This window comes from Rhinolophus sinicus, linkage group LG03 (assembly GCF_036562045.2).
Source record: "Rhinolophus sinicus isolate RSC01 linkage group LG03, ASM3656204v1, whole genome shotgun sequence".
NCBI lineage: Eukaryota > Metazoa > Chordata > Mammalia > Chiroptera > Rhinolophidae > Rhinolophus > Rhinolophus sinicus.
Window position 1 is genome coordinate 63,848,393 of NC_133753.1, and position 24,417 is coordinate 63,872,809.

The 24,417-nt window shown below is 56.5% G+C and overlaps 2 protein-coding genes across 3 annotated transcripts; one reads left to right on the top strand and one right to left on the bottom strand.

Annotated features, from left to right (window-relative positions):
• Positions 1 to 561: 561 nt before the first annotated feature.
• On the top strand, positions 562 to 8,374 carry LTK (leukocyte receptor tyrosine kinase; the record flags this gene model as incomplete). Its single annotated transcript, XM_074327896.1, is given in 23 exon segments — positions 562 to 1,405; positions 1,493 to 1,691; positions 2,056 to 2,173; positions 2,315 to 2,464; positions 2,677 to 2,762; positions 2,764 to 2,831; positions 2,909 to 2,946; positions 2,948 to 3,062; positions 3,829 to 3,927; positions 4,324 to 4,398; positions 4,401 to 4,472; positions 4,915 to 5,010; positions 5,282 to 5,377; positions 5,380 to 5,476; positions 6,015 to 6,105; positions 6,241 to 6,297; positions 6,486 to 6,623; positions 6,719 to 6,795; positions 6,933 to 7,025; positions 7,130 to 7,231; positions 7,336 to 7,470; positions 7,546 to 7,645; positions 7,736 to 8,374. Coding segments are annotated over 23 exon segments (3,267 nt in total), but the record flags the coding sequence as incomplete, so codon positions are not given.
• Positions 8,375 to 8,461: 87 nt separating this feature from the next.
• On the bottom strand, positions 8,462 to 17,241 carry ITPKA (inositol-trisphosphate 3-kinase A). 2 transcript variants are annotated; one of them, XM_019725449.2, is made up of 7 exons: positions 16,407 to 17,241; positions 10,509 to 10,605; positions 10,208 to 10,424; positions 9,858 to 10,062; positions 9,531 to 9,632; positions 9,171 to 9,242; positions 8,462 to 9,017 (listed from the first exon to the last, which is right to left on the bottom strand). In XM_019725449.2, exons 1-7 carry the CDS (start codon positions 16,893 to 16,895, stop codon positions 8,814 to 8,816), a joined length of 1,386 nt encoding a protein of 461 aa, XP_019581008.2. In that variant the 5' UTR covers positions 16,896 to 17,241; the 3' UTR covers positions 8,462 to 8,813. The 2 variants fall into 2 exon arrangements, with proteins under 2 accessions (XP_019581008.2, XP_019581007.2); XM_019725448.2 differs by having other exon boundaries at positions 8,462 to 9,055; positions 16,407 to 17,235.
• Between the last annotated feature and the right edge of the window lie 7,176 nt (positions 17,242 to 24,417).

The following is a 24,417-nucleotide window of genomic DNA, read 5'->3' on the forward strand; positions in this document are numbered from 1 at the left end:
TGGTGACCAGGGATGCTCGTGCAGTGCTAGCACTCAGATCTGACCTCAGGACCCAGGCTTTCACCCCATCTCAGTGAGAGGCTGTGCACAGAGTTAAACAGGCAGTGGAATTGAATGAGGTGAAGCCCCTGAGCTCCATGTTTCTGAGAGTGTCAGGAAGAGCAGCCTTGCAGTGACAAAGTCACTGAAAGACACAAGTAATGGCAAGTAATGATGCCTTCCTGGGGGCAGTTTAAAGAGCAGTTCTCATGTGTAATCACCTTGGCCATCACCAATGAAGCACAGACACGCCACTGCCCCTGACATGAGAGACCTAGAAGCCAACTTGGGGTGTCTGGGACGTGGCTCACCACTTGCTCGTGCTCCTGCCTCGAAAGGGTAGGGGCACTTTTCCCCCCTACCTCCTACCCACCCCATTCGCTGGGGCAGCTGGCAGCAGACCCAATGGCTGGGGACTGAGAGCCCTTGGGTGGGTGGCTTCGCAAGGCTCTTCCGGGAAGCCTCGGGACCTATCTGCCCGCACGCCCCTCCCTTCCCCTCCTTCCACATCCCGGGGTCTGAGATGGGAGTGGTCATGCCGGCTTTAGGACCCGGCAATGTCTAACAAGCGCTGGACAGTCCTATAAGCTGCGGTCAGGGCCGCAGCGACAGGGTCTCAGCCGGCAACCTAGCTGCGGCGGGCGTAAAGGGCGATGGACCGCTCCGGCCAGCTACCACTGTGGCTCCGAGCTGCATGCAGGTAAGTGCTTTCTGGCAGTCAAGGAACTGTCCCGCCAGGCTTGGGGAAGGCGGTCGCGACAAACTGGACCCCAATGGCCCCTTGCGGCCAACGCTCCGGATGGGTGCTTGGGAAGTGCGGGCGGAGAAACGGGGTGCTTGCCTGAAACCGAGGATCCCCATCACGCCTCTCCGGAAGGGGGAACAGGCCCTGGGGACTCAGCACAGCCTGGGGACCGGACCACCAAGCTTAGTCGAGGAAAGGATGGGGGTTGGGGGCTGCAGGACCGAGCTCAGTGCGACTCCCAAGTCATTCACTGGGAGGGGCTCGCCAGGAAACTTACAAAGGTATCAGCGGACACGCAAGCGGGGATTCAGCTACCAGAGTTGAGTTGGGGCCGGCTTCTAGGCGCTGGTGTGCACCCGCTGGGTGGGGTTAGCGACGTGGCCGCGAGAGGCAAGACTGGCGGTCAAAAGGTTCTCTATCTCTATCTCCCATTAACATCCTGCCCCCTCTCCCAACAGCGCGGTCACCCTGTCACCTTTCAGGAACCACTTTTTGCTCCAGCTCCGAGTCCCAGGCTCCTTTTTTTGCCATTCTCATCCGCGCCAGCTCCAAGGCCCCCGGACCCCAACATCACCGCCCCGCTTAGCGGCTTGGAGCCAGCCTCTCCCCTAACTCTCTCAGGTGAGTTGAACGCTCCCTCTTCCCTTAGCTCACCATACCAGGCCGGGGCAAGTGAGCTATGACCCGTTCCTCCCTCCCTGCTTCCAGACCTGGAGGGGCCTTGGCAGTTCTCCACCTGTGGTGCCCGCGGACCGCGCGAGCCCACACAAACACAGTGCGACCGGGCTTATGCTGGCAGCAGCGTGGTGGTGACAGTGGGGGCCGCCGGGCCTCTGAGAGGCATGCAGTTGTGGCGGGTGCCAGGCTCCGGCCAGTACCTGTAAGTGCGGAGCGGGGATAGAGGTGGGTGGTGACTCGTGAGTCTGAGGTTCTACCATCAGGGGAAGGAAGGCCGTGCACACCACACTGCATCTTAGGGTATTACTCAGAAGCCTGTTCCCACCAAGCAGAGGACTCCTAACCAGCGGCAGCTCCAAGGAGTGGCTTAAGCACCCCCATATCCATTATGCCTCCTAAAATAAATGTAAAATCTAAATGTATGGTGTGTAAACTTATTCTTCCCGTCCCTTCAAAATCGACTACGACCTCTAAGACCCTACGATAAGAATTTCTGGAGTCGCCTCTGTCACCAACCTCTGCCCCGGATGAGCGGCCCCAGGACCCAAGGTCGAGGCCCGGGGACTCAGCACTAGCTTTTCGCAGGATCTCAGCCTACGGAACCACCTGCTACGGGCGCATGGCGTCTTCCTCTCAGCGGTCTTCTTCCTTGGTCACAGGGAAGCGCTTTACATCCTCGTGGGGCAGCAGGGAGAGGACGCCTGTCCCGGAGCAAGCAGAGCCAGTGGGACGGGGGCTCAAGCGCCCCAGGGCGAGGGCTGGGTGAAGGGTGGGGGCGCTCTTCCGTGTTCAGATCTCAGTACTGCGAGGGGAGGGGCCGGGGTCCAGTAGATTGGAGCCCGATGCCCGCAGGGGAGCCAGGAGAGCCAGCTCGTCTGTCTCGGAGAGTCTCGGGTCCCTGAGGAGCACTCAGCTATGGATGGGACCGAAGGGGTTCGGGGACCGCGGCGCTGGGCGGGAGGCGGCGGCGGCGGGGGCGGGGGCGCGACCTACGTCTTTGGGGTAAGGGTTTGCCCCCTACGCTCAGCGTTGAGATCCCAAACCTCCGCCCTCGGGCGCGCGCACACATGAACTCTACGCACTTGGGGTCCCAAAGTCCGTGGGCCTGGCTAGGAGCCCCTTCCCCTACTCCAGCTCCGGGGGCCCTTTCCCAGTGACCGGTGCTTACTCGACGGCTGGAGAGCGCGCCCCCGAACGCTCTGCTGGCCCGGGAGCTGCGCGCCGGCGAGCTGGAGCCGCTGCTGGTGGCGGCGGGAGGAGGCGGTCGGGCCTATTTACGGCGGCAGGACAGAGGCCGGACTCGCCACCACCGAAAAACTGGAGAGCCGCTCGGCGGCGCCCGGGAGCAGCGGGAGAGGCGGGGCGGCAGGTGAGAGCCCGGGGCCGCGGGGAGAGGAAGGCTTGCTCTCCATCCCCGCTGCCCGCCATCCTGCTCTTGCTCGGCAGTTGGAGGGGGCGGCTTGACGTCGCAGGCCCCATCTCCGGCAGGTCGGCCGCTCACTGCGAGAGGGAGCGGAGGGCAGTCATGGCTGCCCAGAGGCCTGGGCTATGCTTGGCTGGGCCGCAGCTGGAGGCTTCGGGGGCGGCGGCGGCTACCAGGGTAAGTGTGCCATTGGGGAGGGCAGTCGGACAGCCTCCAGGGTGAAGTGAGGTTAGAGCCTTAGAACAGGCCGAGTCCCTCAGAAGAATGGGTGAGAAAGGTGTTGAGTCTAGGCCACAGCAGGTAGAACAATAGCTCTTAGAAAAAGAGGTCAGATAGGTTGCAAATCACACATGCAGACTGGACTCCCTAGATTTTCATTTAAATCCAGGACCTTTTCCATCAGGCCCAGGAACAACACATCCCCTGCTTGTTCTGCAGCAGTCGCAGGAACTTAGAGCTGGCTGAATTAGCAAGCTGAGCAGACAAGCAGAAAAGCAGAGAGTTTGTCAGTAGTTCCCAAAGTGTGGTCCCTGAACCGGTAGCATGAACACCACATAAGAAGTTGTTAGAAATGAAAATTCTCAGTCCATCTCCAACCTACTGTATCAGAAACTGAGGACATGAGAGGGTCCCAGCCATCTGTATTTTAATCAGTCCCCTAGGTGATTCTAATACACTCCAGAGTTTGGAAACCTCTGATGTAAGAAACAAATATATTTATATATATGAAATGATGACTCCCTCCCCACCCCTCTGGTTCCTGACTCCTACTTGTGAACTGGCCACACCTGTATTGCAATGCTTGTGCAGAGGAGGCCACCTGGGATTTCCACTGGGAGATTCCAGTTTCCCCACTGTTCATAAGCGCACTTTCTAGCTGTAAGGCATCTTCCCTTTCTCCCCCCATTGTGTAGCCCAATCTTCTATCACTTTCAATTTCCAGGGGGTGATGCCTCAGAGAATGACATCCTCTGGGCTGATGGGGAAGATGGGGTATCCTTCCTACACCCCAGCACTGAGCTCTGCCTGCAGCCCCTGGCAAGTATTGGCCCCTACCCCCCACCTTTCAGCCTGGCCTAGCCCTTTTCCGCAGTCTCTGAGCCCACTCCCATCTGAGTCACCAACTCAGCCCAGGGAACTACCTGCTTCTTGCACAGCACAGGAATATTTTGGAATTTGGGCTGTTAGTTGTGATGCCAGCATGGGGCATTCTGGGGTGCTTGTCAAGTATCTCCTTGCTATGAATTCTCCTCAAATATCTGCGAGCTTAGGGATTCCAGAAGAGGAAGTATGCAGAAAGTCCCCAAGCCCTTCCACCCACCCTTAAATGCCTGGCTCTGCTCCTTGTTCCAAAGTCCAGGGCTAGAATTAAGCATGTGGCTGGAAAAAGTATGTATGTTCCCGGTCCTCACCCTGCAATATCGGTTCTTACTCATAGTCACAGAGAGCCATGGAGAAGTGGAGATCCACCTGCACCTCAATTGCAGTCATTGCCTTTTGAAAGACTGCCAATGGCAGAGCTCCACTTGGCCAAATGCATGTGCCCAGAGGGCATGGAGCTAGCCATGGATAATGTCACCTGCATGGGTATGTTCTGCTTTTGTCCAAGGTCTGGACTTCTGGGGCCATGGGCTTGGAGGAGCTGTAGGTTACTGGGAACATTGCCTGCTGTGTGCCAGGCCCTGTGTTGGGTGTGGGCAGGAGATTGGAGATGCAGCAGTGTGTGCTCTGCCTTCATAGAACATATAGTCTAGTGTGGGAGGGGTCATATCTCTCTGGATCTATATAGATATATAGATCTATCTATATATGTCTAGATATAGGTATATATTAAAGTGACGTGATTGCCATGGGGGGGATGTAAAGTGTTTTAGGGGTTCTCAGGAGGGAGAGGTTGTATTTGTTGAGATAAATTAGAAAAGCATGATGGAAAAGTGAACACTTGAGTTGAGTCTTGAGGCAAGGGTAAAACCTGGGGTAGAGGGATAGAGAGGAGCTTCCCACTGGAGATGTCTCTCTTTCTCCCTAGATCTGCCCACCCACCCACGCCCTGTGGTTCTATTGGTGGCTGTGGTGGTGACCTCTACACTGAGCCTCCTTATGGTATGTGGGGTCCTGATTCTGGGTCTGAAGCATCCAGCAGGCATGGCTGATTCACCTCTCCACTGAGCTGTGTGGGGGTCCCAGGGACAGAAATGGCTGATTTCAAGCCCCTATTTCCAGCAGAGCAGCAGTGGATTCCTCTGGGGTTCTAAGCAGCAGCTGGGGTTGGCCTGGGGAAAACATTTGCCTTAAAGGGCATCTGGAGAGGTATCCTGGGCAAGGGTGGGGGGAGGCAAAGCAGGGTGGGCCTGATGGGCAGGTAGAGAGTGTGCCATTGCTCCTCCCGCCCTCAGTGAACCCTAAGAAGAGGCAGGACCTTTGGGGGACAAGGCTGCCAGGCCCTGAGCTTGAGCTGAGAAAGCTTCGAACCTCCACCATCAGGCCTGCCCCCATCCCCACTACTGCCATGTGGGGCTTGGCAGGGCCCGGTCCTGGCCTCTGCCCCCAGGGCTCACTGAGGTTTCCCCAGCCAATGTCACTCTGCTCAGGTGAGTCTTCTCCTTCCTTCTGAGAACTTTGCACTCTGAATCCTCACCCCACCCATCCCCAGACCCCCACATTCCCAACTCCCTGCTGTGGTGACTTATGGATCCCAGAGAGCAGCTGGCCCAAACCTCATGTGTAGAGGAGAAACAGGCACAAGAAGCTCCAAGAGGGAGAGTGATTTGTCCAGGGTCAGCTGTCATCCCAATTCTGGGATTATAGGGACCCTAGGATATGATTCCTTTGGAGCAAGGGCTGCCTCCATCCCACGGTGTTTGCAAGGAACTGAGGGAAGGCCTCACAGACTCCCACCCCCACCTTGACCTCACACCTGTCCTCTCTTCTGCCTGGGCTCTGTGCCAGTCAACACTGCCTCTGCAGGGCTTATAGGTGGGGCACGCCATGATGCGGAGAGAGAGCTCTACCCTCAGATAAGGTCAGCTGGGCAAGAAGGGGGGCAAGGGAGGCACAGGAGACACTATACTCTCTAGGACCCTCCCTCAGGCTCAGCTACCCATTCCCTCCCAACCTGTCTTCCTGCAGAGACCTGGGCCGTGGTACCTTTGGAAAGGTCTATGAGGGACGGGTAATTGGCCTTCCTGGGGACCCCAGCCCCCTGCAGGTGGCTGTCAAGGTGAGAGGGGTAGGACTTCTAGTGGAGGGTAGGAGAATAGGGCTGTACGGAGGGAGAAACATGTTCTGGAGCCAGGGTAAACCCACCCTCCAGAAGTGTCCAGGGAACTCAGCTCTGTGCCCCTTCCCTCCCCAGACCCTGCCAGAACTCTGCTCTCATCAGGATCGTTGGGATTTCCTCATGGAGGCACTCATATCAGGTGCACCTGGGGCCGGGGCCGGGGTGGAAGGTGTGGGGGAGGCACCAGGACTGCCTGCAGGAACAGCCTCTCTTCACCCTGGGGCTGAAAGGGAGCAAGTCTAGGGACACAGGTCCCCTCCAGTTTTGGGGAACCTAGAGCATGGTTTCTCTCTCTGCCGGTGATGGGATATATGTACCACCCGCCTAGCAAGTTTAGCCATCAAAACATTGTGCACTGTGTGGGCCTCAGCCTCTGGGCTGCCCCTCGCCTGATTCTGCTGGAGTTGATGTCTGGAGGGGACATGAAGAGTTTCGTGAGGCACAGCCAGCCACACCTGGTAAGACCCTTCCCCTAGCCCTCTAGGCCCTTCTAAAGACCCTGTCCATGTATCCCCAAACCTGCATGGACTAATGTACCCTCTGCCCAACCCAGGGCCAGCCATCACCTCTGGCCATGCAGGATATAGCTCAGGGCTGCCACTACCTGGAAGAAAATCACTTCATCCACAGGTTGGGAGTGATCCTGGCTTGAGGGACCCCCTAACCCAAATCTCTCCCCAAGAAAGGGCCCTTCCACATAACCTTTATGAAAGTAGATCAGAGCCAGAGATTGAGTTTGGCAGTGATTTTTTTCTGCCTGACTCTAGGGACATCGCTGCCAGGAACTGCCTGCTGAGCTGCACTGGACCCAGCAGAGTGGCCAAGATTGGGGACTTCAGGATGGCAAGAGATATATACAGGTATGGGGCCTGGGGAAGTGGGGAAGGCTTTTCTTTCTTCAAGGGAGTTTCCCAGCAGCACCCTGTGGTATTTGAACTCATAACTCCCTTCCTCCCTCCTGTAGAGACAGTTATTACCGCAAGGGAGGCAGGGCTCTGCTACCAGTCAAGTGGATGCCCCCAGAGGCCCTCCTAGAGAGCATCTTCACATCCAAGACAGACTCCTGGTGATAACACACCCTCCATCTCCCCTGCCTTGGGCCACCTCATGTGAGGGAAGGGGAGGCTGTGCCTGGTGGGCTTCATTTAGTTCCCCTCATTCATGATGCAGGTCTTTTGGGGTACTGCTCTGGGAGATCTTCTCACTGGTCTACGTGCCCTACCCTGGGCGCACCAACCAGGAGGTGTTGGACTTTGTAGTTGGAGGGGGACGGATGGACCCTCCCAGGGGCTGTCCAGGACCTGTGTGAATATGGAGTGTTGCCCAGGGAAAGGGGTCCTTCACAGCCATGGGTGGTCACAAACTCCTGTTTCTCCCCAGGTACCGTATCATGACCCAGTGTTGGCAGCACCAGCCTGAACTCCGCCCTAGTTTTGCCAGCATCTTGGAGCGTCTTCAATACTGCACTCAGTTGTGTCCTGTGATCTGCCCTGACCATCCTGGTCTTGGGGGTCAGGAAGGAAGCCATAAAACAACACTGGCCCCCTGCTCCCTTACCCTCCCATTACAGGACGCTGATGTGCTGAATTCACCCCTGCCCGTGGAGCTGGCACCCTCCCTGAAGGAAGACAGGGCTTCTCTGCTGGGGAGCAGATCTTTGGAGGGCCTACGATCCCCACAGGCCCAGGAACTGAGTCTGGAGAGCTTGAAGAGCTGGGGAGGAAGTCTCCTTGGCCCCTGGCTGCCCTCTGGCTTCAAGCTCCCCAAATCCAGGGGCCTCCAATCTCAGAACCTTTGGAATCCCACCTGTGGCTCCTGGGCTCCAGGGGCCTCCAAGGTGAGGACTTATGCTAGTAAGGCTTCCACCCTGCACTCCTCCCCAGGCTTTTAGGTGGCTTGTTATTCCAGTAGCCTCTGTCCCTGCCCCCCAGTCTGTGCTGTGTGCTTGGGCCTGTCTCAGGGTTGGACTGCACCACTGAACTTTCCATCCTGGAAACCAGCCCCAGGGCTTCTGAGGAAGAGCCTGACCACTCCCAGCCTTTGATCTGTGGAACCAGAGGCCACCTCTCCACCCCTCTAAGTAAGGGTGGGGAGTTGAAATTGCCTCCTGCAGGAAGCCTTTTATGGATTGCCCTTCTCCCACAAGCATCCTTCATCTGGGCAGCCCCCAACCCTACAGATGCCTCTAATAAAGAGCTCTTCTCATGTCCTCCAGTGATTTGAGTGGATGTGAGGGATGCCTGGGAAGTGACAAAGGGGACCAGAGGAGGAAGGGGATGAGTCCTGAGTCGTCAAAGCTGGTGTCTTCGCGTTTTATTGGGAAGGGGAGTCCATTGTAGTGTGGGAGGTTAGACCAATAGAGCTAGTGCCTGCGACATAAAATTCATTATCTGGCCTCTCTGGAGAGGTACAGCGCCCCCTCAGCAGAGCTGGGCTGAGGAAGAAGCCCATTGTCCCAGTCTATCCCCATAAATTAGTGTCATCTGCTCTGGGCCCGCTGGGGCTTGAATGGGGAATAGCCCCAGTGCGTGCAGTGCGTCCCATCGTGGTTGGAACCTGGCCCTGCAGGACCCTGTGAGCATCCTGACCTCAGGGTTTCAGTCTCTCGTCCGCATGCATGGCGGGGACACAACCTGAAGGTCCATCTGTCAGACCAGTCGGTCAGAGCGGGGACAGGAGCCCAGCCTCATCTCTGGGTCAGGCTGGCCAGGATGCCAATGAGATTGTCCAGCCCTAGCAAATAGCCATCTTCGCGGTTGCCCTCCTCCCAGGGCCTCCGGTGGTCCAGGGTCTGGCCCTCCGGGAGGGGCGTGGTCTTGCCGAAGTCGATGAGCCACACGCCGGCGCGATGGCTGTGATCATGCACGAAGAGCAGCGAGCTGCCGATCACCTGCCGAGCCCCACTCGGTCAGGCCACGGCCCTTTCCCCCAGAAGCCCCCACCCTATTCCCGCCGTAGCCCTCACAGACCACTGACCCAGCACCTGAGCCTCCCCTACCTCTTACCTCGTGCCTCCTAAAGAACTCAGAAACCTCCAGGGTGTCCCGGATCTGCAGCAGGCGGTTCAGATACCTCCTCTGGAGAGGGTAGGGAGGAGAGGAGGGCAAATTAACTAAACACTAATTGAGCCTCTGCTAATATTAGGGGCATGATGCTTGCCTGGCTTGGCAAACACCGGCGTGAGCAAAGCACAAACACCCCATGTGGCGCGCAGAACAGAAGGGAAGGAACGTAAAACAATGACAACACAATGATAAACGGGAGGATGGGGGTCACGTAGGCGAGGGCAGTAGACCGGATGACCTGGGGGCATCCCTCGGTTGCAGGCTCCCCAACACCTCAGGGTTCTAGGATCCGGCGCTCACCAGCACTTCCGCATCTCCTTGCACAAAGTCCTCGAAGACGTGAGTCACTTGCTCCCGGCTTCGTGTGGTCTTGAAGTCGGTGCTGCAGGATCCGTCGGCTTTCTTAAGGAGGTGGGACAGGAAGTGTCAGGGGCCCCGTACGCACCAGAAGGGAGAAGATCAGTGAGGGCAACAGTACCTCCTGGGACATTGGAAGCCAGGGACAACAAGACACCCCCGGAGGGTGCCTCTGATTGGGGCGGGGGTGCGACATGGAGGGCAGACCCCGCGCTACGGGCTGTGGTAGAGGAAAGGCCGGGACTGGGCAAAGCGGGGCGGCCGGCCCACCTTGATGCCCTCGATGCGGAAGCCGAGCGTGGTGCTGGAGCTGATGCCTTCTCGCCACTGCATGTAGCGCGGCTTGGTGATGGCGCGCTGCGCGTGCTCCTCCTCAGTGGGCGCTGCAGGGTCCACCGCCAGCATCTTTTTGTACATGTCCTTCCGCAGCTTGGGCCGCTCGCGGGCTTTGGTCAGCTCCTCTTCCAGGTAAGTCCTAGGGAGGCGCAGGCAGCAGCGGGGCGTGAGCGGGCGCACCCCCAGGCCCTGTCGAGCACCGCCTTGCATACCGGGTAGAACTCTCATCCCCGCCCTGGGCCCCTGCCCAGTGGTCTCCGCCCAGCCCCGCAGGGCGTGTGTACCTGACGCCCATCTTGCAGTCAAGTACGCAGGGCCCGTCGAAGCCGTGGAGCAGGTCCTGCAACTGCAGGTAGGTCTCGCCGTCACGCTCCACCACGCCGTGGAAGGCGGGCACGCAGCCGCGCAGCGCGTCGGCCATCAGCCGCGCCAGGCAGTAGCGCTCGGGCTCCGAGCTGCGCTTGAGAATCAGCCCGCTGGTGCCTGCCGCCTTGAAACTCCCTGCAGACCCGCACCAGTTAGCGCTGCTTAGTCCCTCCCTCCCAGGGGCACCCACTACCCGGGCCGCGCCTGCCGCGTGCTCACCCGTGTGTCCAGCCAGTTGCACCCAGGAGTAGCGCTTCTTGAAAGGGCTGATGACTGGCAGATTCACCATGGTCCGGATCTTCTGCCAGTGGCTTTTCTGAAAGCAACACGGCCTCAGTCTGCATGTCTAGCGTCTCAGCAGTGCATAAGCTCTCCCTCCACTGGGACAGGGTGTCCGACCCGCCACCCCGTCCCACCGCGAGCAGCTCGGGCCCCAAGATTCATTCATTCATTCACTCAGGGAAAGTTTACTGTGCGCTTGTGTGGACACTGAGACGCACAGGGTGGTGACAGATATCCAGCTTCTCAAAAGAGCTGAGAAGAGCCCTGGATCTGGCGTCAGACGGCTCAGGTTTGCATCCCAGTTCTGCGGCTCAAAAGCTGCGTGGGCAGGTTACTAAACTTCTCTGTCGAGGTTTTAGAACTATGTAAGCATGAGATTCACCTGATGGTCACCTTTGTTAAAAATGTAGATTCTCAAGCTTACCGCAGGTAAATTCTGAGGGGCTCTGGGGTGTGACCAAAAAAAATGCATGTCTACCAATGCCTGAGGATATTCTGGAGCCTGAGAAACAAGCCTCTAAGCCTCAGTTTCTTCAACTGTAAAATGGGAAATAGCCACTCTTAACTGTTGTGAGTAGTAAATGAAGCTTGAGGCAGGCTCTCCCCTAAAACCATTTCTTGGCATGAAGCAGAAGCTGAACAAATCTGGATTGTTGATTCATTCACTTGGGATCATAGGTTCCTCTCATTTAGGGAGACAAACACAAAAACAAACCTTTACAAAGGCCCAGGGCAGGGAGGCCACCCTGGCAGAACCTGGAGACAAAAAATGGCTTGGGGGCCCCCAAATCCTCTGCTACCCCTGGATGCCATATCACTCCTCACCAGTTGGCAAAATCCAGGGCACCTTTGATCCTGATCTGGACCCAGTCATCTGAGCTTTGGAAATGGGATGCAGAGCTGAGGGCCTGTCATCTTAGATGAAACTGAGAAGGAAATACAGACTTTGGTGTACCTCTTGCCTCATGCCCATTGCTTCTGGCCTCTACCCAATCCTGAGAGCATCTTCTGGACCTTTCCGCTTCCCACCCAAAACTCATCATTCCTATGTCTGCAGGTTTGCTCATCCAAACTGTGTGTCTGCTGCCTCCTCCCAGGGGTGCCTGCCTTTTAGAGGAGTTACCCATGTGTGCTCCCGGGACTGGAACCCAGGGAATCCAGCCTCCTTGACGAGAGGGAGTTCTAAGAGGGAAAGGGAGAACTGGAGTAGTGGCGGAAGCAGGGGAAGGCTGCTGACCATTAAACCCTTTCCCATGGGAAGGGGACGGGGTTTAGTGACAGAGCACTGGATGTGGAGTCAGGAGTTTGTTCTAGTCCTGGCTCTGTCCCTTTCTGGCTCAGTGAGTCCAGGTGAGAATTTCATCTGTGTGAGCTCGTTTCCTCTGGGACGACATAGCTGCTGCCAGAACACAAGCCACCATTTACTGACCGCCTACTGCATGCCAGGCACTTCTCAACCTCCATGAGATAGCATTGCTCCTGCTTTTCTACTGCAGTCCCTAGTCCCTACATGGCACACTGGGGTGTGATCACATGTTCAATCTCCAGGGATCTGGGGGTGTAGTGAGAAACAGCCCACTAGAAGCATGACATCTCCTTCAAAACTCCCTTTTTTACTCTTTAAATACATTCAAGGTCTGCATTATGCTGTATAATAAATCCAAGTTTTATTATAAAACTCTCCCACCTCCAAATCCTCAAATAAAATTCTGGGAAGAATGTGCCATGTGTATTCAGCAGCACCATCCTCTACTCTCTTCTCCCACACTCAGTTTGAGAATCATCAAGATGACGATGCACACGCACAGCAAATGCATGAGGTGGTGGCATTATTGCCCATTTACCGAAGGAAATTGAGCCTCAGAGGAGTTAGCATGCCTTCACTCCCTGCCTCCAGCCTCCCCGGTCTCCGGCTTAAAGTCTCTAGCAGCCCAACCCCCTCCCCATGTTCCAATTGCCCCAGCAAGTTCCAAAGTCAATCTGCCACCCTGACTTCCTTTGGCAGTCACATGGGACCCTCGATGAGAAAGACCTCTGTGCTAGGTGAAGTGATTTGCAGCCACAAGATGGTGTTTTGATCTCTGAGGAAACACTGAGATTGGCCTGGGGACCCACTCTGTTGGCTGAACACCTTTGGCTTCATCCAAAGGAATGGGTTTAATGGTGGGGCTTCAAGCAGCTTTAGGGGCCTACTGGAAGAACGTGGGGGAGAGTGGGGCCAGAGTGGAATTAATTAGGGGGCACATCTATTTCTGTAGCCAGCCCAGTGGTAGAGGGTTGCAGCCTTGGGTGAGGTGAGATGGGAGAACTGAATTATCCTATCTTCTGGGATCATGTGGGAGCAGTGAGTGGGGCTGGAAGGTGGAAGGTGGACCTGGTAGAAGAGGATTTAGGACCTGCAGCCCTGGACTACTGCCACTTGATTGATGTGTGATAACACAGCATCGACTTGCTCCCAAGCTGAGGTAAAATGGGATCATCACCTACTCTCCCTGCCCCAATTTTGAGAGGATCATATCAGCCAAGAGCAGCAAAGAGTAAGCCTGGTTCTAATCATGCAAGTTACAAAGGGCTTTCATACCCAAGTGAGCCCTCCCAGCCACCTCCTGAGGTTGGTATGACAGGATTTTGCTCCCCTGAGAATAACAGAAATGGTCAAACATGGAAGGAGTTGATGCAAGTGTCATGGAACTCACTGCCATCTTCCATCTTAGGGAGCTACCTCCCCCAGGAAACAATGCATACAAAGATGCATGTCTCCAAAAAGACTCTTGAAGAATCATTCTTTGGTGGGTGGGTGGGTGAGTGGGTGGGGATTTGAGCACATGAACAAGAGCAGGGAAGACATTTTTGAGCAGGTAAGGCTTTTCTTGCCTGGATATATCAGAAATCAGATTATGTTACCGAGTGAAATCTAGCTGAAAAGAGGGCCAAAGCCCCATCCTCTGACCCAGGCTACTCCCCACAGAAGTCTGCGAAACCAGCTCACAGCCAGAGGCTACCCAGGCATCTTGGGACAAAAAGCCCAGGAAAGCTCACCCGTGTGTCTTTGATAAAGCCACAGGAGGACCCTCTGATAATTCCTCACCCCTGGAGCTAGACAAGGAGCATCTCTCTCTGGGCAGGGCTTGCCTGCACACTAGCCTCTGACGCTCCTTTGTCTAAGCTCCATTTGGAAGACCTGAGGACTCCTGCTTCTTATATCACAGCAAATACTAGGTGTACCTTCTGCCAGAATGGACCCTGTGCTCTCTTTGGTACTCAACCCCATACTTCCTGACTCCCACTCCCCACCTCCAGCCATCCAGTCACTGGCTGATGTTCTCTACCCGCCCAGCCTCCTCCCCATGTTCCCATTGCCCTATCAAACTAGCACTCCCTGTGGTAGTGGTGGTGGTGGTAGTGGTGGTGAAAGCAATCAGTTTAAATTTATAAAATCATTTGCACTAAGGTATAAGTGACCCACGACTTCACCCTCCCAGGGGCATTTACTTTTTAAAAAGGAAGTCAGTTAACCTAAATTCTGCTCTATAATTAGTGAAAAGTGAAGTATGGGAATTCTGGGTCCAGGACAGGATGGCATCCAGGTCTCCTTACCCATCCTGGAGCACTGAGAAAAGAGAACCAGGAGCCAAACACCTTCTCTTCTGCTACAGCAACACCCCAAAATTGTTTTAAGAGGCATGCAAGGCCTAAAAATGCAGTCATGCCAGCTGCCCTTGGGGATAGGGCACCAATTCCTCCCCTGGCCTGTATGGGTTTCCCTGCCCACGACTTTTCCCTCTACTAGAGGAAAGGCCCAGGGAGGGAGGCAGGCTGTCCAGTCCCTACTACCTTGGAGGGAGCCCAGCTCCACGCTCTGGGCAGGCTGTGCGGGGCTCCTAGGAGGAGAATGGGAAGGACGTATGTGCCTGGCAGAGGCAAGGTACAGCCTTCCCCGGCCTCTTGCTCCCGCTATTCGCGCTATGTACCCAGGCCCGAGTGTAAGGGGCTGGCGATCTGGGATCTCCCGAATGCTGCCGCAGTACCCTTCTCCCAGGTACATCCTTCACCGTCTGCCAGCCCAAGGGCTCTGCTTCCTGCCTGGGGAAACCCTAAAGGCAGCCTGGGCGGGCGCACGGGGCCGCTCCCCGACCCGCCGCGAGGCAAAGTCCGCACGAGGCCCTCCCGGTAGGCCCTCCCACGCAGACGCAGGCGGCCTCTGTCAACACCCCCTGGCTTATCTGCCGCCGCCGTGGCTGTTTGCCTTCGGGGAGGCCCCGGCGGGCTGGGGGTTGGGAAGACCTGAGAGACGTAGCCTTGGAGGTGGAAGGGCCCTCAGCGGCCACCTGCTCCAGCTCCTGGCGGTGACTGGACACAGCGAGGCCCAGGGTGGGAGAGGGCGGCAGAAGACGCCCATGGCACAGCTGAGATTGGTCCTGGAATCTTGACCCCAGCCGGGCTGCCTACTTTGCACGCAGGCTTGGGCTGCTGGACCTCCTTCGCCCGCGGGCGTTAGAGGGAAGCAAGCCGGGAGGGCTGCCCGGGTGGCGCCGGCCTCAGCTGTCAGAGATTTGAGCGCGGGAGCGGTGGACCCAGAGCTACTGCTCCCGAGGCCGGGACGGGAGGAGTCCTCTCACAGTCCCACATTTCACCTCCTTGGAAACTCCTAGGCGGCACCCGCTTCCCTACACCGGTCAGGATTGCACTAGGAAAGACCATGGGTCAGGGGCACCCCTTAATTTCGGGGGAGGAGAGAGGGACTTTCCGCACCTACTCTATGAGACTTTTTTCTTTTTCTTCTGGTGTCACTAACCACGCTGCCCCTCTGGGTAATGTAAGTCTCGGGGGAAACTGAGTCACGGATCTACTGTAAGTCGTTACTGTGTCTCTCCGCTGCCAATCGGAGCTCGCGGCGGAGCCCGGGTTCAGCAGGCCGGGACCGTGCCCCAGTGCTCTCCCCGCTGGGAAGACCCGGAGCCACCAGAGCCTGCGGGGCGCCCTTCGGTTCTCCCTCAGCTCCAGGGACACTTGAATAACGTGGATTTAGAGCAACTCCTTCGCACTGGCCACGGGAGTTATTTAAAGTATTTGGGCTTCGTTTAAACAAGGGGCACAAGACGGCTATCCTGGGCGCGGCGCACCCCTATGGGGCAAGCACCGGGAATGACTCCACAGCACCTAGGCCTGGATTATTCGAGGGTCAAACATGGCCTCTGACACCGGAGGCGGAGATTAGCAGGTTGATACCGCCCTTTCAGCCTCAGTTTACCTTCCCCCTGCCATAACTAGGAGCAGGAAACCCGGGAGGGCGGCGTTTCGCGGTGGGTCAGAGCTCCCAGCCCGGCGCCCCGCCCTTCCCCGCGTCCACGCCTCGTGCGGGCGCCGGGAGCAGAAGGCGGCGGTTCCCAGGCAGAGCCTGGAGCGCCGCTCCACTCCTACTCAGGAGAGGGAAACCGTGGCAACGGCGCGGGAGGGGCCGCCGCGCAGAAGAGGGGGCGGCGAGAGAGGGAGACTCGTTCGCCCCTCTCTCTCGGAGAGTTCGCGGGGCAAAGCCAACCCCTCTGATCCCCAGCCCCCGCCCCAGCCGGACCGCGTGGACGGTCACAGATTCCTCCTCACTCGCTTTCTTAGATGCCCCAGGGCCTGAGCCGAGACCTTCTGGGGAATCGGTGTGAAAATTGCCAAGGCTAGAGGTCCACCTGGCGCCTCCCTCCCCTCTATGGTCCCTGGGCAGTGAGAATCGGACCCTGGGCGGAAGGCGTTTAGGGCGGGAGTCGGACCTCAGAGCTGGAGGCTGGGTCTCCCGCGCGCAGCCCCTGCGCCCAGTGCTGGCCCCGCCCCCGCGGCCCGTACCTGACACACGTCCTCGCCGGCTTCCAGCTGCACGTTGCCGCGGCTCCTGCTCTCGCTGTCGCTCAGCAGATCGTCCTCCGAGTCCTCGGGCAGCGACGAGGAGCCAGTGGAGGAGATCGACGAGGTGGAGAGGCGGCGCGGCTGCTGCAGGTGCGACGAGCCCACGGCAGGGAGCCAGCCACCCTTCGGCTCCGGCGGCCCGGGGCTGGCCGGGGGTACATCCGGCTCCTCTGCTGTCACAGTCAGCTGCGGGATCACCGGGGCAGGGGGAGCCCGCGGAAGCCCGTTGGGGACCTGTCCCCCACGCCGCTTGGCCCCGCGGGCCCGGGGCTCCCCTGCGGCGGCGGCAGCAGCGACCGCGGCGCAGCGCGCCTCGAAGAGCAGACGCAGCTCTCCTACACTCCGGCGCGGGGCCCGCTCCAGCCCCGGGCTGCAAGGCCCCGCGCCTCCTGGCCGCGCCATGCCCGTCGGGCCCCCGGGCAGGGTCATTTCCCGGCACAAAGCCGCAGTGGAGCCCACCAGCCCGCGGCGCGGCGGGGACTGGAGACGTTCGGCGCCCGGGGCTGGAGACTGCCCCGAGGCGGAGCCTGCGCCGCAGCCAGCCTGGGCCCCGCCTCGGCCGCGCCCCCCGCCCACTCCTTTCACTTTTAGAGAAAGCGCGGGCCTCCAAGGGCCCTTGCTCTGCGGGCAAGGTTCTCTGTTGCTGAGCTCCGGGTGGCGGGGAAGCCCAGACGTCGTGGACCTAAAACCAGGGCCTGGTCCTCGCGGCCTCCCTGTGCCCGCCCTCGAGGAGACGGGAGGGGCCGCTCCGCCTCCGGGTCCTACTGCCTTCCCTGGCCTCTGGGCTGGGGAGGATTTCTCCTGCCGGCTCCAAGGCCCCTGACCCCGCAGGGGAGGAGCTAGTCCTCTTGTTCTCCCACCCAGTCCCTCGGGCTCCTTTCCGCGTTCCATCCATCCTGGGCCAAGGCTTCTAGACTTCTCCCCGGGCTTCTCTCCGCCCGGTGCCCTGTCAGTATAGTTAGTTAGTTCAAGGCCACTGGCTTTCCAAAGAAGCCTCAACCCAGGGCGTGTGCCCAAGGTGGGACTCTGTCGGGGAAACAGCTGAGACTTCCCCCCTCAAGTTCCCCCACTTAGGCAGGCAGAGAACAAGGCCTGGGGACGGGCCCTGGATCTCTCCACTTGTCCAGGTGGAGTGCTGGGCAGCGTCCCTGCTGCTGGCTGGTGTCGCTAAGCCCCTCTTCTCCCTTTCCTTTTGGCGTTTGGGGCTTGGAGTCTGCTGTGTGGCTGTAAGCAAGTCATTTCGCTCCCTTGAGCTGCTGATTCTCCTCCACAAGGTTATCCACCTCACAGGAGTGCTGTGTGAATAAAATGAAATGAAAGATGTGAAATCTCTAAAACGTTAGAATAGTTTTAGTGTGGGTGGTAGAAATAACCAGTCTCAGGTTCACCACCCTCTAAATGTGATTAGGCAAACCTCACCTGACCCACAGAGTTGGAGCTGATGTTGCTGAAGTGTTTCATGAGCACTGTGCTCATCAGGGTATTTGTCGTGGTGGGTCTTTGGCCATTTCACATGTTAGTGATCAGCTGAACTAACATGTTCAACTGTAGTAAGAAGGCTGCTTTGAGTAGAAGTATTTCACAACATTTTCTTTCCCCAAATGCCACAAGTGAGGATCCCGTATCAGGTGCCTAGTGCCTAAGGATTATTGGGGGCCCTGTGGGGAGAGTACCCCAGAAGGATGGCTTCCCATACTGATGAAGGCCAAAAGGAGGTGCGCTCCTTTTTTCATCTTCCTTCAGCCAGGATTCAAAGATGGATCAGGAGGAGAGAAAAGGAGGGTTCAGAGAGAACAGGAACCTTCAGCAAAGAAAGGAGAACTTCCTGGGAGAATTGATGAAGAAACAGTGGTGGCAGAAGAAGGGAAGAGAAACTGAGGGAATAGAGTGAGGGAAAGTAGGAAACAGGAGTTTGAGTACTTGAGTCCTCTGTGGAGAACCTGGGAAATGCCACATGGTTACCTCCTCTGGGATACAGCCGTCTGGAGGGGCGTGGGTGTCTGCGTGAGGGGAGCAGTCTGGAGGGGCGTGGGTGTCTGCGTGAGGGGTGTACTCTAGAGCTTGAAGGCCCAGAAACACCTGTCTGTGGCACTCATTTCTCTCCCTCCTTTGGAGCTACCCTGATCTGTGGTGGGCGCTGGGGGCAAACTCAGCCTGGAGAGAGTCAGCAAGGACCTGCCAGACTAGAAAGATAGGTACTATGCGTCTGGGTGCCAGGCAGTGTCTGGGTAATGTTGGAGGCACAAGTGGGCTGGGAGCTGGGTCTCTGTCCTGGCTGCCAAGAGAAAACTCAGTGGCAATTTTAACTCAGGGTCAGCAACCAAAGAAGATCCCTTTGCCATACCTGACCAGTTGTTCCTCACTGAAAAGGTAAGGGCAAACCTGGGAATGGGTATTGACATGAGAGCTAATTTCATAGACTTTTGGAGTGGGCAGAGACTTTAGATGCATCCTATCCTCCTGACTTACAATACAGGAGAACTAACAAAGGGGTTAAGTGACTCAACCAGGGAGGTTAAGGTTCTTGCCCAAGGCCACACATCTAGGTGGTGGAAAAGCCAGTGCATGTCCTGCCTAGGTCCCTGACTTCTATTCCTGTGCCATGCTCAATTTCTTTCATTAACATCTTGTACTGTAGTCCCTACTTTATCCAATGAAGGCAGAGTCTGCCTCCACCTACCACAGGCAGAAAGCATAAGGGTACATATTGGGACAGAACCTGTGGGAGTCCCAGTAAGCTATGGGACAAGGTCAAGGGGCTCTCATGTCCTCCTAGTTGAGAAAAGAATGACCTTTCAAATCCTGGAGTCTTGTTCTTTGTGCATCAGTTTCCCCAGTCCTTGAGGCCCCGAGTGCATAGATGTGCATTGAGGGATGTGGAGAAAATCAGACTGACCACTATGTAGATGGAGGAATGGCCTCTTTGTGCTGCAAAAAAATGGGAAATGGGGCTGCTGGTTGGCTCAGTTGATTAGGGCACAGTGCTCATAAAACCAAGGTCGCTGGTTCGACTCCCACATGGGCCAGTGAGCTGCGCCCTCCACAACTAGATTGAAAACAATTGGCTTGACTTGGGGCTGATGGGTCTTGGAAAAACACACTGTTCCCAATATTCCCCAATAAAAATTTATATTAAAAAAAAGGGAAATAGAAGCAAAGAAGAATGTTTCAAGGTTTTGATGGTCATTTGGTAGCTGATCTGAGATAGGCCAGGGGAGTCCCTCTGCTTTACCCACAAGGACATCATGTCTGAGGGAAGAACTGATCTTTCCTCTTCTTGTGGCAACTCAGTTCAAGGGTCCTTCTGTACCCTAGAGGCCTGAATCCTGGGGTGTCTGAGTCTTCATGCCTCTCTGTGGCCTTCAGGATTTATCAGGCCTGATGGTTACACTCTTCCTGGTGGGTAACAACCCTGGGGCACAAAAACTGGGAAAGGGAGGGGCCTGGAAAATGGAGTGTGTGAGGTCAGGGTTTCATGGGGGCCTGGTTTTATTCCCCATCTGCCTCATTTAGCGCTGCCCCTCCTCTACCCCATCTCCAGGGCAGCACCAATAGCCCTGGGGGCAGGAACAAGGTCACAGCTCACCATCCCTTGCCAAGCACAGTGCAACCTTCTGCTTCCCAAGTCCTACAGATGGGGCCTCTCACCTGGGGGAGAAAGGGTGGAGCACAGTCTTTGACCTGACCAGTGCTCCTGAATGGGCCACTTGTTGCTTTAAGGGGATTTGAAAGCCTCCCTAGAGAGAACAGCCTCTGTGGTGTGTGTGCCCATGTGTTGGGTGAGGGTGGGGCCGAAGGAGGCAGGAAATGTTCCTCTAGACCAGATTGTATGGTGTCTCATTCTATTCAACAACTCCCAGACATGCTCTGTGGGGTTTGGTGTCCTCCAAGGGACTTTCTGACCCCAAGATTCCAATATTCTGTGATTCATTCATTCATTCACAAAGCAAACTTCCACTGAGCAGCTGCTATGAACCAGGCACTGTGCTAGGTGAAAGGGACATAGGAATGAGTACCTCCTATGATGATCCCCACCTTACTGGGAGTGGTGGTGTATCATTTTTACAGTTTTCCAGAGGAAGGAAACCAAAAAGGACCCAACCAGAAAACAGCCCCCAAGATGCCAAATGGCTGTATTTCCTCTGTTTCCAAGGGACTGTCAGTGAGAACTTGGTTGCTTCATGCAACCAATCCCCCACCCCCAACCCCTGATCAGTTGGATGCCCTTCTCTGCCCAGAACATACTAGAGAGGGGGCTGGAGGGCTGGCCAGAGCCAAGGGCCAATGGAAACTTGAGGATGGGGAAGAATTGGAGGTCTCCTTCCTCCTAGGGAGAGGCATGAATGGCTGTCTTCACCTGAAAACACCAGACCCTTTCACTTGCCTCTGGGTTTCTCATCCTCTCCATGCCATCTCTGGCCCCATAATTGATAGACTTTGTGGAAATATTCTGGGATTGGGTGCTAGGATAGTTTAGCAGGGCTAGGGATCTAGCAGTGTTCGCCGACCCTCCACCATCTGAATCACTCACGTCTAAAAATGAACAAAATGTGCCACCACACCTGTGTATGTGCAATAAGAACATTTGCCCTCCTGACAGACTTCAGAAACAAGGTTTCCCATCCCTTCCAGGAGCCTCCCTCCTCCCTTTCTTCAGAACTCAGAACCGGCAGAATCTCTCCCAGTGGCCAAGTGAAGGGAGCATCTGAGGTCAGGCACTGGCCTCTGGAGTCAAGGCAACTGCTCTAAGAACGCCCAACGTGCAATCCGCCCCTGTTCCCCCCGCCCCCGACGCTCCCAACAGGGCACCTCCTTGAATCTCGAATCTCCTCTTAACCGCGGTGGGTCGGCACAGCCGCTCATTCCATTTGTGATCTCTGCCTGCCAGCATGACCTCCACCCCGGGTGCGCAGCGACCGAGTCCACGGAGCATGCTGTGGTCGGGCAGAAGCAGGAGCCAGGCCGCAGTTCCGTGGAGCTTGTGCCCCCTTAGCTTCGGCGTCGGCCGCGGGAGCGCCATGCACCAGGAGTGGGCCTGAAACCTGAGGTCCCTGCTCCCAGCGCTGGGAAGCAGCCACCGAACACGCGCGCAGACGGGGTCCATGCCCAGAGATGCGAGCGCGCGCACTGCAGACAGCCAGGCGCTGGGCCCCGAGGGGGCGAACAGAGGCCGAGGCTCTTGGCTCGTCGTGGCCTGTGCGAGCCTCGGGAAATGGGCCCGGGTCAGCTGGCCGCTTCCGTCCACAGCAGCCCTTTCTCGAGACCTTGGATAGAACCCAAAGGACGGGTAGCTGGGTTTCTACTGCGGGCCGCGTCTGCGCCGCCTGGTCTCATTCCCGCGTGCCCTACGGTCTGGGGACAGGATGGGAGGGGAGAGGTGAGGTCGAATGCCCTGGAATGAGGCAGCTGCAGCTGAACGTCCGCTTGTTCTCCCCCCACCTTCCTTCCCTCCACCACGTGTATTGGGCGTTAACTAAGTGCCAGGCGGCTCTGGGTGCTGGAGCTGCGAAAAGAAATGCGGCGACACAAGTAACTTCCACGCTGGGGGTGGAGAAACAAATAATAGTACAGCCCGGTGAGCGCTGTGCTAGGGGGAGGCGGGGAGGGTGCGGGGGAGGTGCTTCCAAACCCAAGAGGGAGGAGGGGATCAGGGAGATCAGGGAAGGCTTCCCGGAGGAGGTGACTTTCTGCTGAGCACCAAAAGGTGAGGAATTATTCAAGGAAAATCGATGGTAGCTAGACCAGTGCATTCCAGGCCAGATGAATGTGTGTATGGCCACAAGATGCGGTCTCCGCGCCTGCTTAGCTGAGCCGTAGGTGGCTAAAAGAAAAATTTAAAGAATCTGATATTTTGAAGAAGGTGTATGTAGTCATCATGGGAAGGATCAGAATTTTGTTGGGCTTCCTTACACTTATTTCCCGGTTTTATGTTTTAATTACTCTTGGTGGTGATAGGGAGGTCGGGCTTCACAATCTTTCTGAGCCTGCTGGGGCAGACCCCGCGAGGTGGTAGCATTTGGAGCCACTAAAAGCTGAGAGGAGGGTCGATGCTTTCAGACCTGCCATCAGTAAAGAGGGTGCAGCAGCAAGTGGGTGTCAAAAGGCAGCTGCTTCTCTGAATGGTTTCCCAGGCCAGCCCCAGCGCCCACCAGTCCAAACCTCAGCCTGAAGGCAGAGTTTCTTGGGCCCAACTCGAACCCCTCCAAATGGGGACTGCCAGGAGTCTCTGCCAAGCGTTCCAGGTTTTGGTCCTGTCCTCTGCCCACACAGCCCACATGGGCTGTTCTGCTGCTTTCGAGGCCCCCCCCCACGCAGCCCCCTCCATCTCTACAGTCTCTCCTCTGAGGCCTTCTTCGCTCTTACCAACATTTATTGAACCCCTACTGGGAAAAGAACGTTTAATCTTTAACACCATTCTGACAGATCTTATGTTAAAGATGGGCACACTTGTGGCTTAGAGGAATTAACTAGCTCAGCCCTAGGTAGTAAGAGGCAGACCTGGGATATGAACTCTGCATTGGGGCCATGTGCCTTGCGGTCCTTGGCTCTCTCTCCTGTCCAGCGCACATGGGCTGGAAGCCCTGGATGTGCTTTTGTAGGCCCAGAAAATCCACCTCCAGGTCTGCTCATCCAGCACTGGGGCTGGCCTGGGGAAACTCTAGAGAAAGTAAGCTACTGCTAGCTCTGCCCTCTTAACGCTGCTGTTTCCTCCAGCCCCCCAACACTCTCCTCCCCAAGGGAGCTCAGCAGCCCTCTTTGGTCAGGTAAGTCATGCAAAGAATCCCAGCTGGGGGGTCAGTGGGAGAGCTGCTGGACACTGCCACTCAGGATTACGCAAGTAAAGCCAACCCCTCCCCCCCAACTCTGGAAAATGAAGTTAGCCATCCCTCCACCCGTGGTGGTCAGCTCCCTTGGTCCCAGAACTAGGCAGCAAGTGGCTGCCTCACAGCACCAGAAACAGCGAGATGAAGGGACTAGGCTGTCCTCTCCTCCAATCTCTGCTCTGTAGGGCCCCGGGAGCCCACTGCTCTCCACAGTACGGTAGTGGGAATGGCAGGAAATTGGAGAACTCCTCATTGGACTCAGCTGCTGGGTGAGACCCGGTGATCCACCTCTTCCAACCCCTGAGGCAGGCTTAGACTGGGCTCCAACCCTTGTGTGATTCTCACCTCCCACCTTTCCTTCTCTAAAGGGGATTTTGCTTCCTAGCTAAAAACATAGACAGGTTTGCAACAGCCTCAGGCAGTGAGTGGCTATGTGACTCCCTTACAGATCTCCTTAGCTCGGGGGCATGAGGTAAAGGCTATCAGTAGTTCCTCCATGGCCACACTCAAGGCCCAGGGTTCCCCCTTCATAAGAAAACAAGATTGCAAAGGAACTGCTCCTAAGTAAACTGAAAACTGGAAAGAGTAGACTCCCACTAGGTAGGGTTAGGCAGTGTATCAGGGGCCTACTTAGTTCTGTGAAAGACGGGTGGGATCTTCCAAGGTAGAAAGGAAACCAGGCCCAGTGAAGGTCGCCCAGGCTCTAGACAACTGCCATACCAGAGACACTTCTAGGGAACCAGGCTGCTGAAGACTTGAAAACAGTGCCTTTCACTTTTGGGGGTACAGAGCTAAGAGAATGGAAAGGAGAGAAGTGAAGCCAAAAAGAGGCTAGGCTCTCTTGAACTTTCAAAACATGATTTTGAGTTGCCACTCAGGATGCAATCCTTGGATTAAATCTGATCCTCTTGTTAAAACAGGGCATAAAATTTATTTACAAATATCTGTACAGTTTGGGTGACAGGTCAGGATTTCACAGAAACAAAGAAAACAAAAGCATTCTTTTTGAAGGGAAGTTGCACCTGTCAGAAGCAAGACAGACAAACAGACCTATACATCATTAGCTAGGCATATGGACACTGGCCTTTTTGCTTCTTAGAAGGAAGTGAAAAATGTATATAACACTC

What these genes read in the sequence shown, in the direction of transcription:
- ITPKA (XM_019725449.2), bottom strand. Translation starts at nt 16,895, where the DNA reads ATGACCCTGCCCGGGGGCCCGACGGGCATGGCGCGGCCAGGAGGCGCG. An exon ending in GCAACTGGCTGGACACACGG is followed by an intron (nt 10,425 to 10,508) that starts GTGAGCACGCGG and finishes GCGGGTCTGCAG; the next exon opens with GGAGTTTCAAGGCGGCAGGC. An exon ending in TCCGCATCGAGGGCATCAAG is followed by an intron (nt 9,633 to 9,857) that starts GTGGGCCGGCCG and finishes CACCTCCTTAAG; the next exon opens with AAAGCCGACGGATCCTGCAG.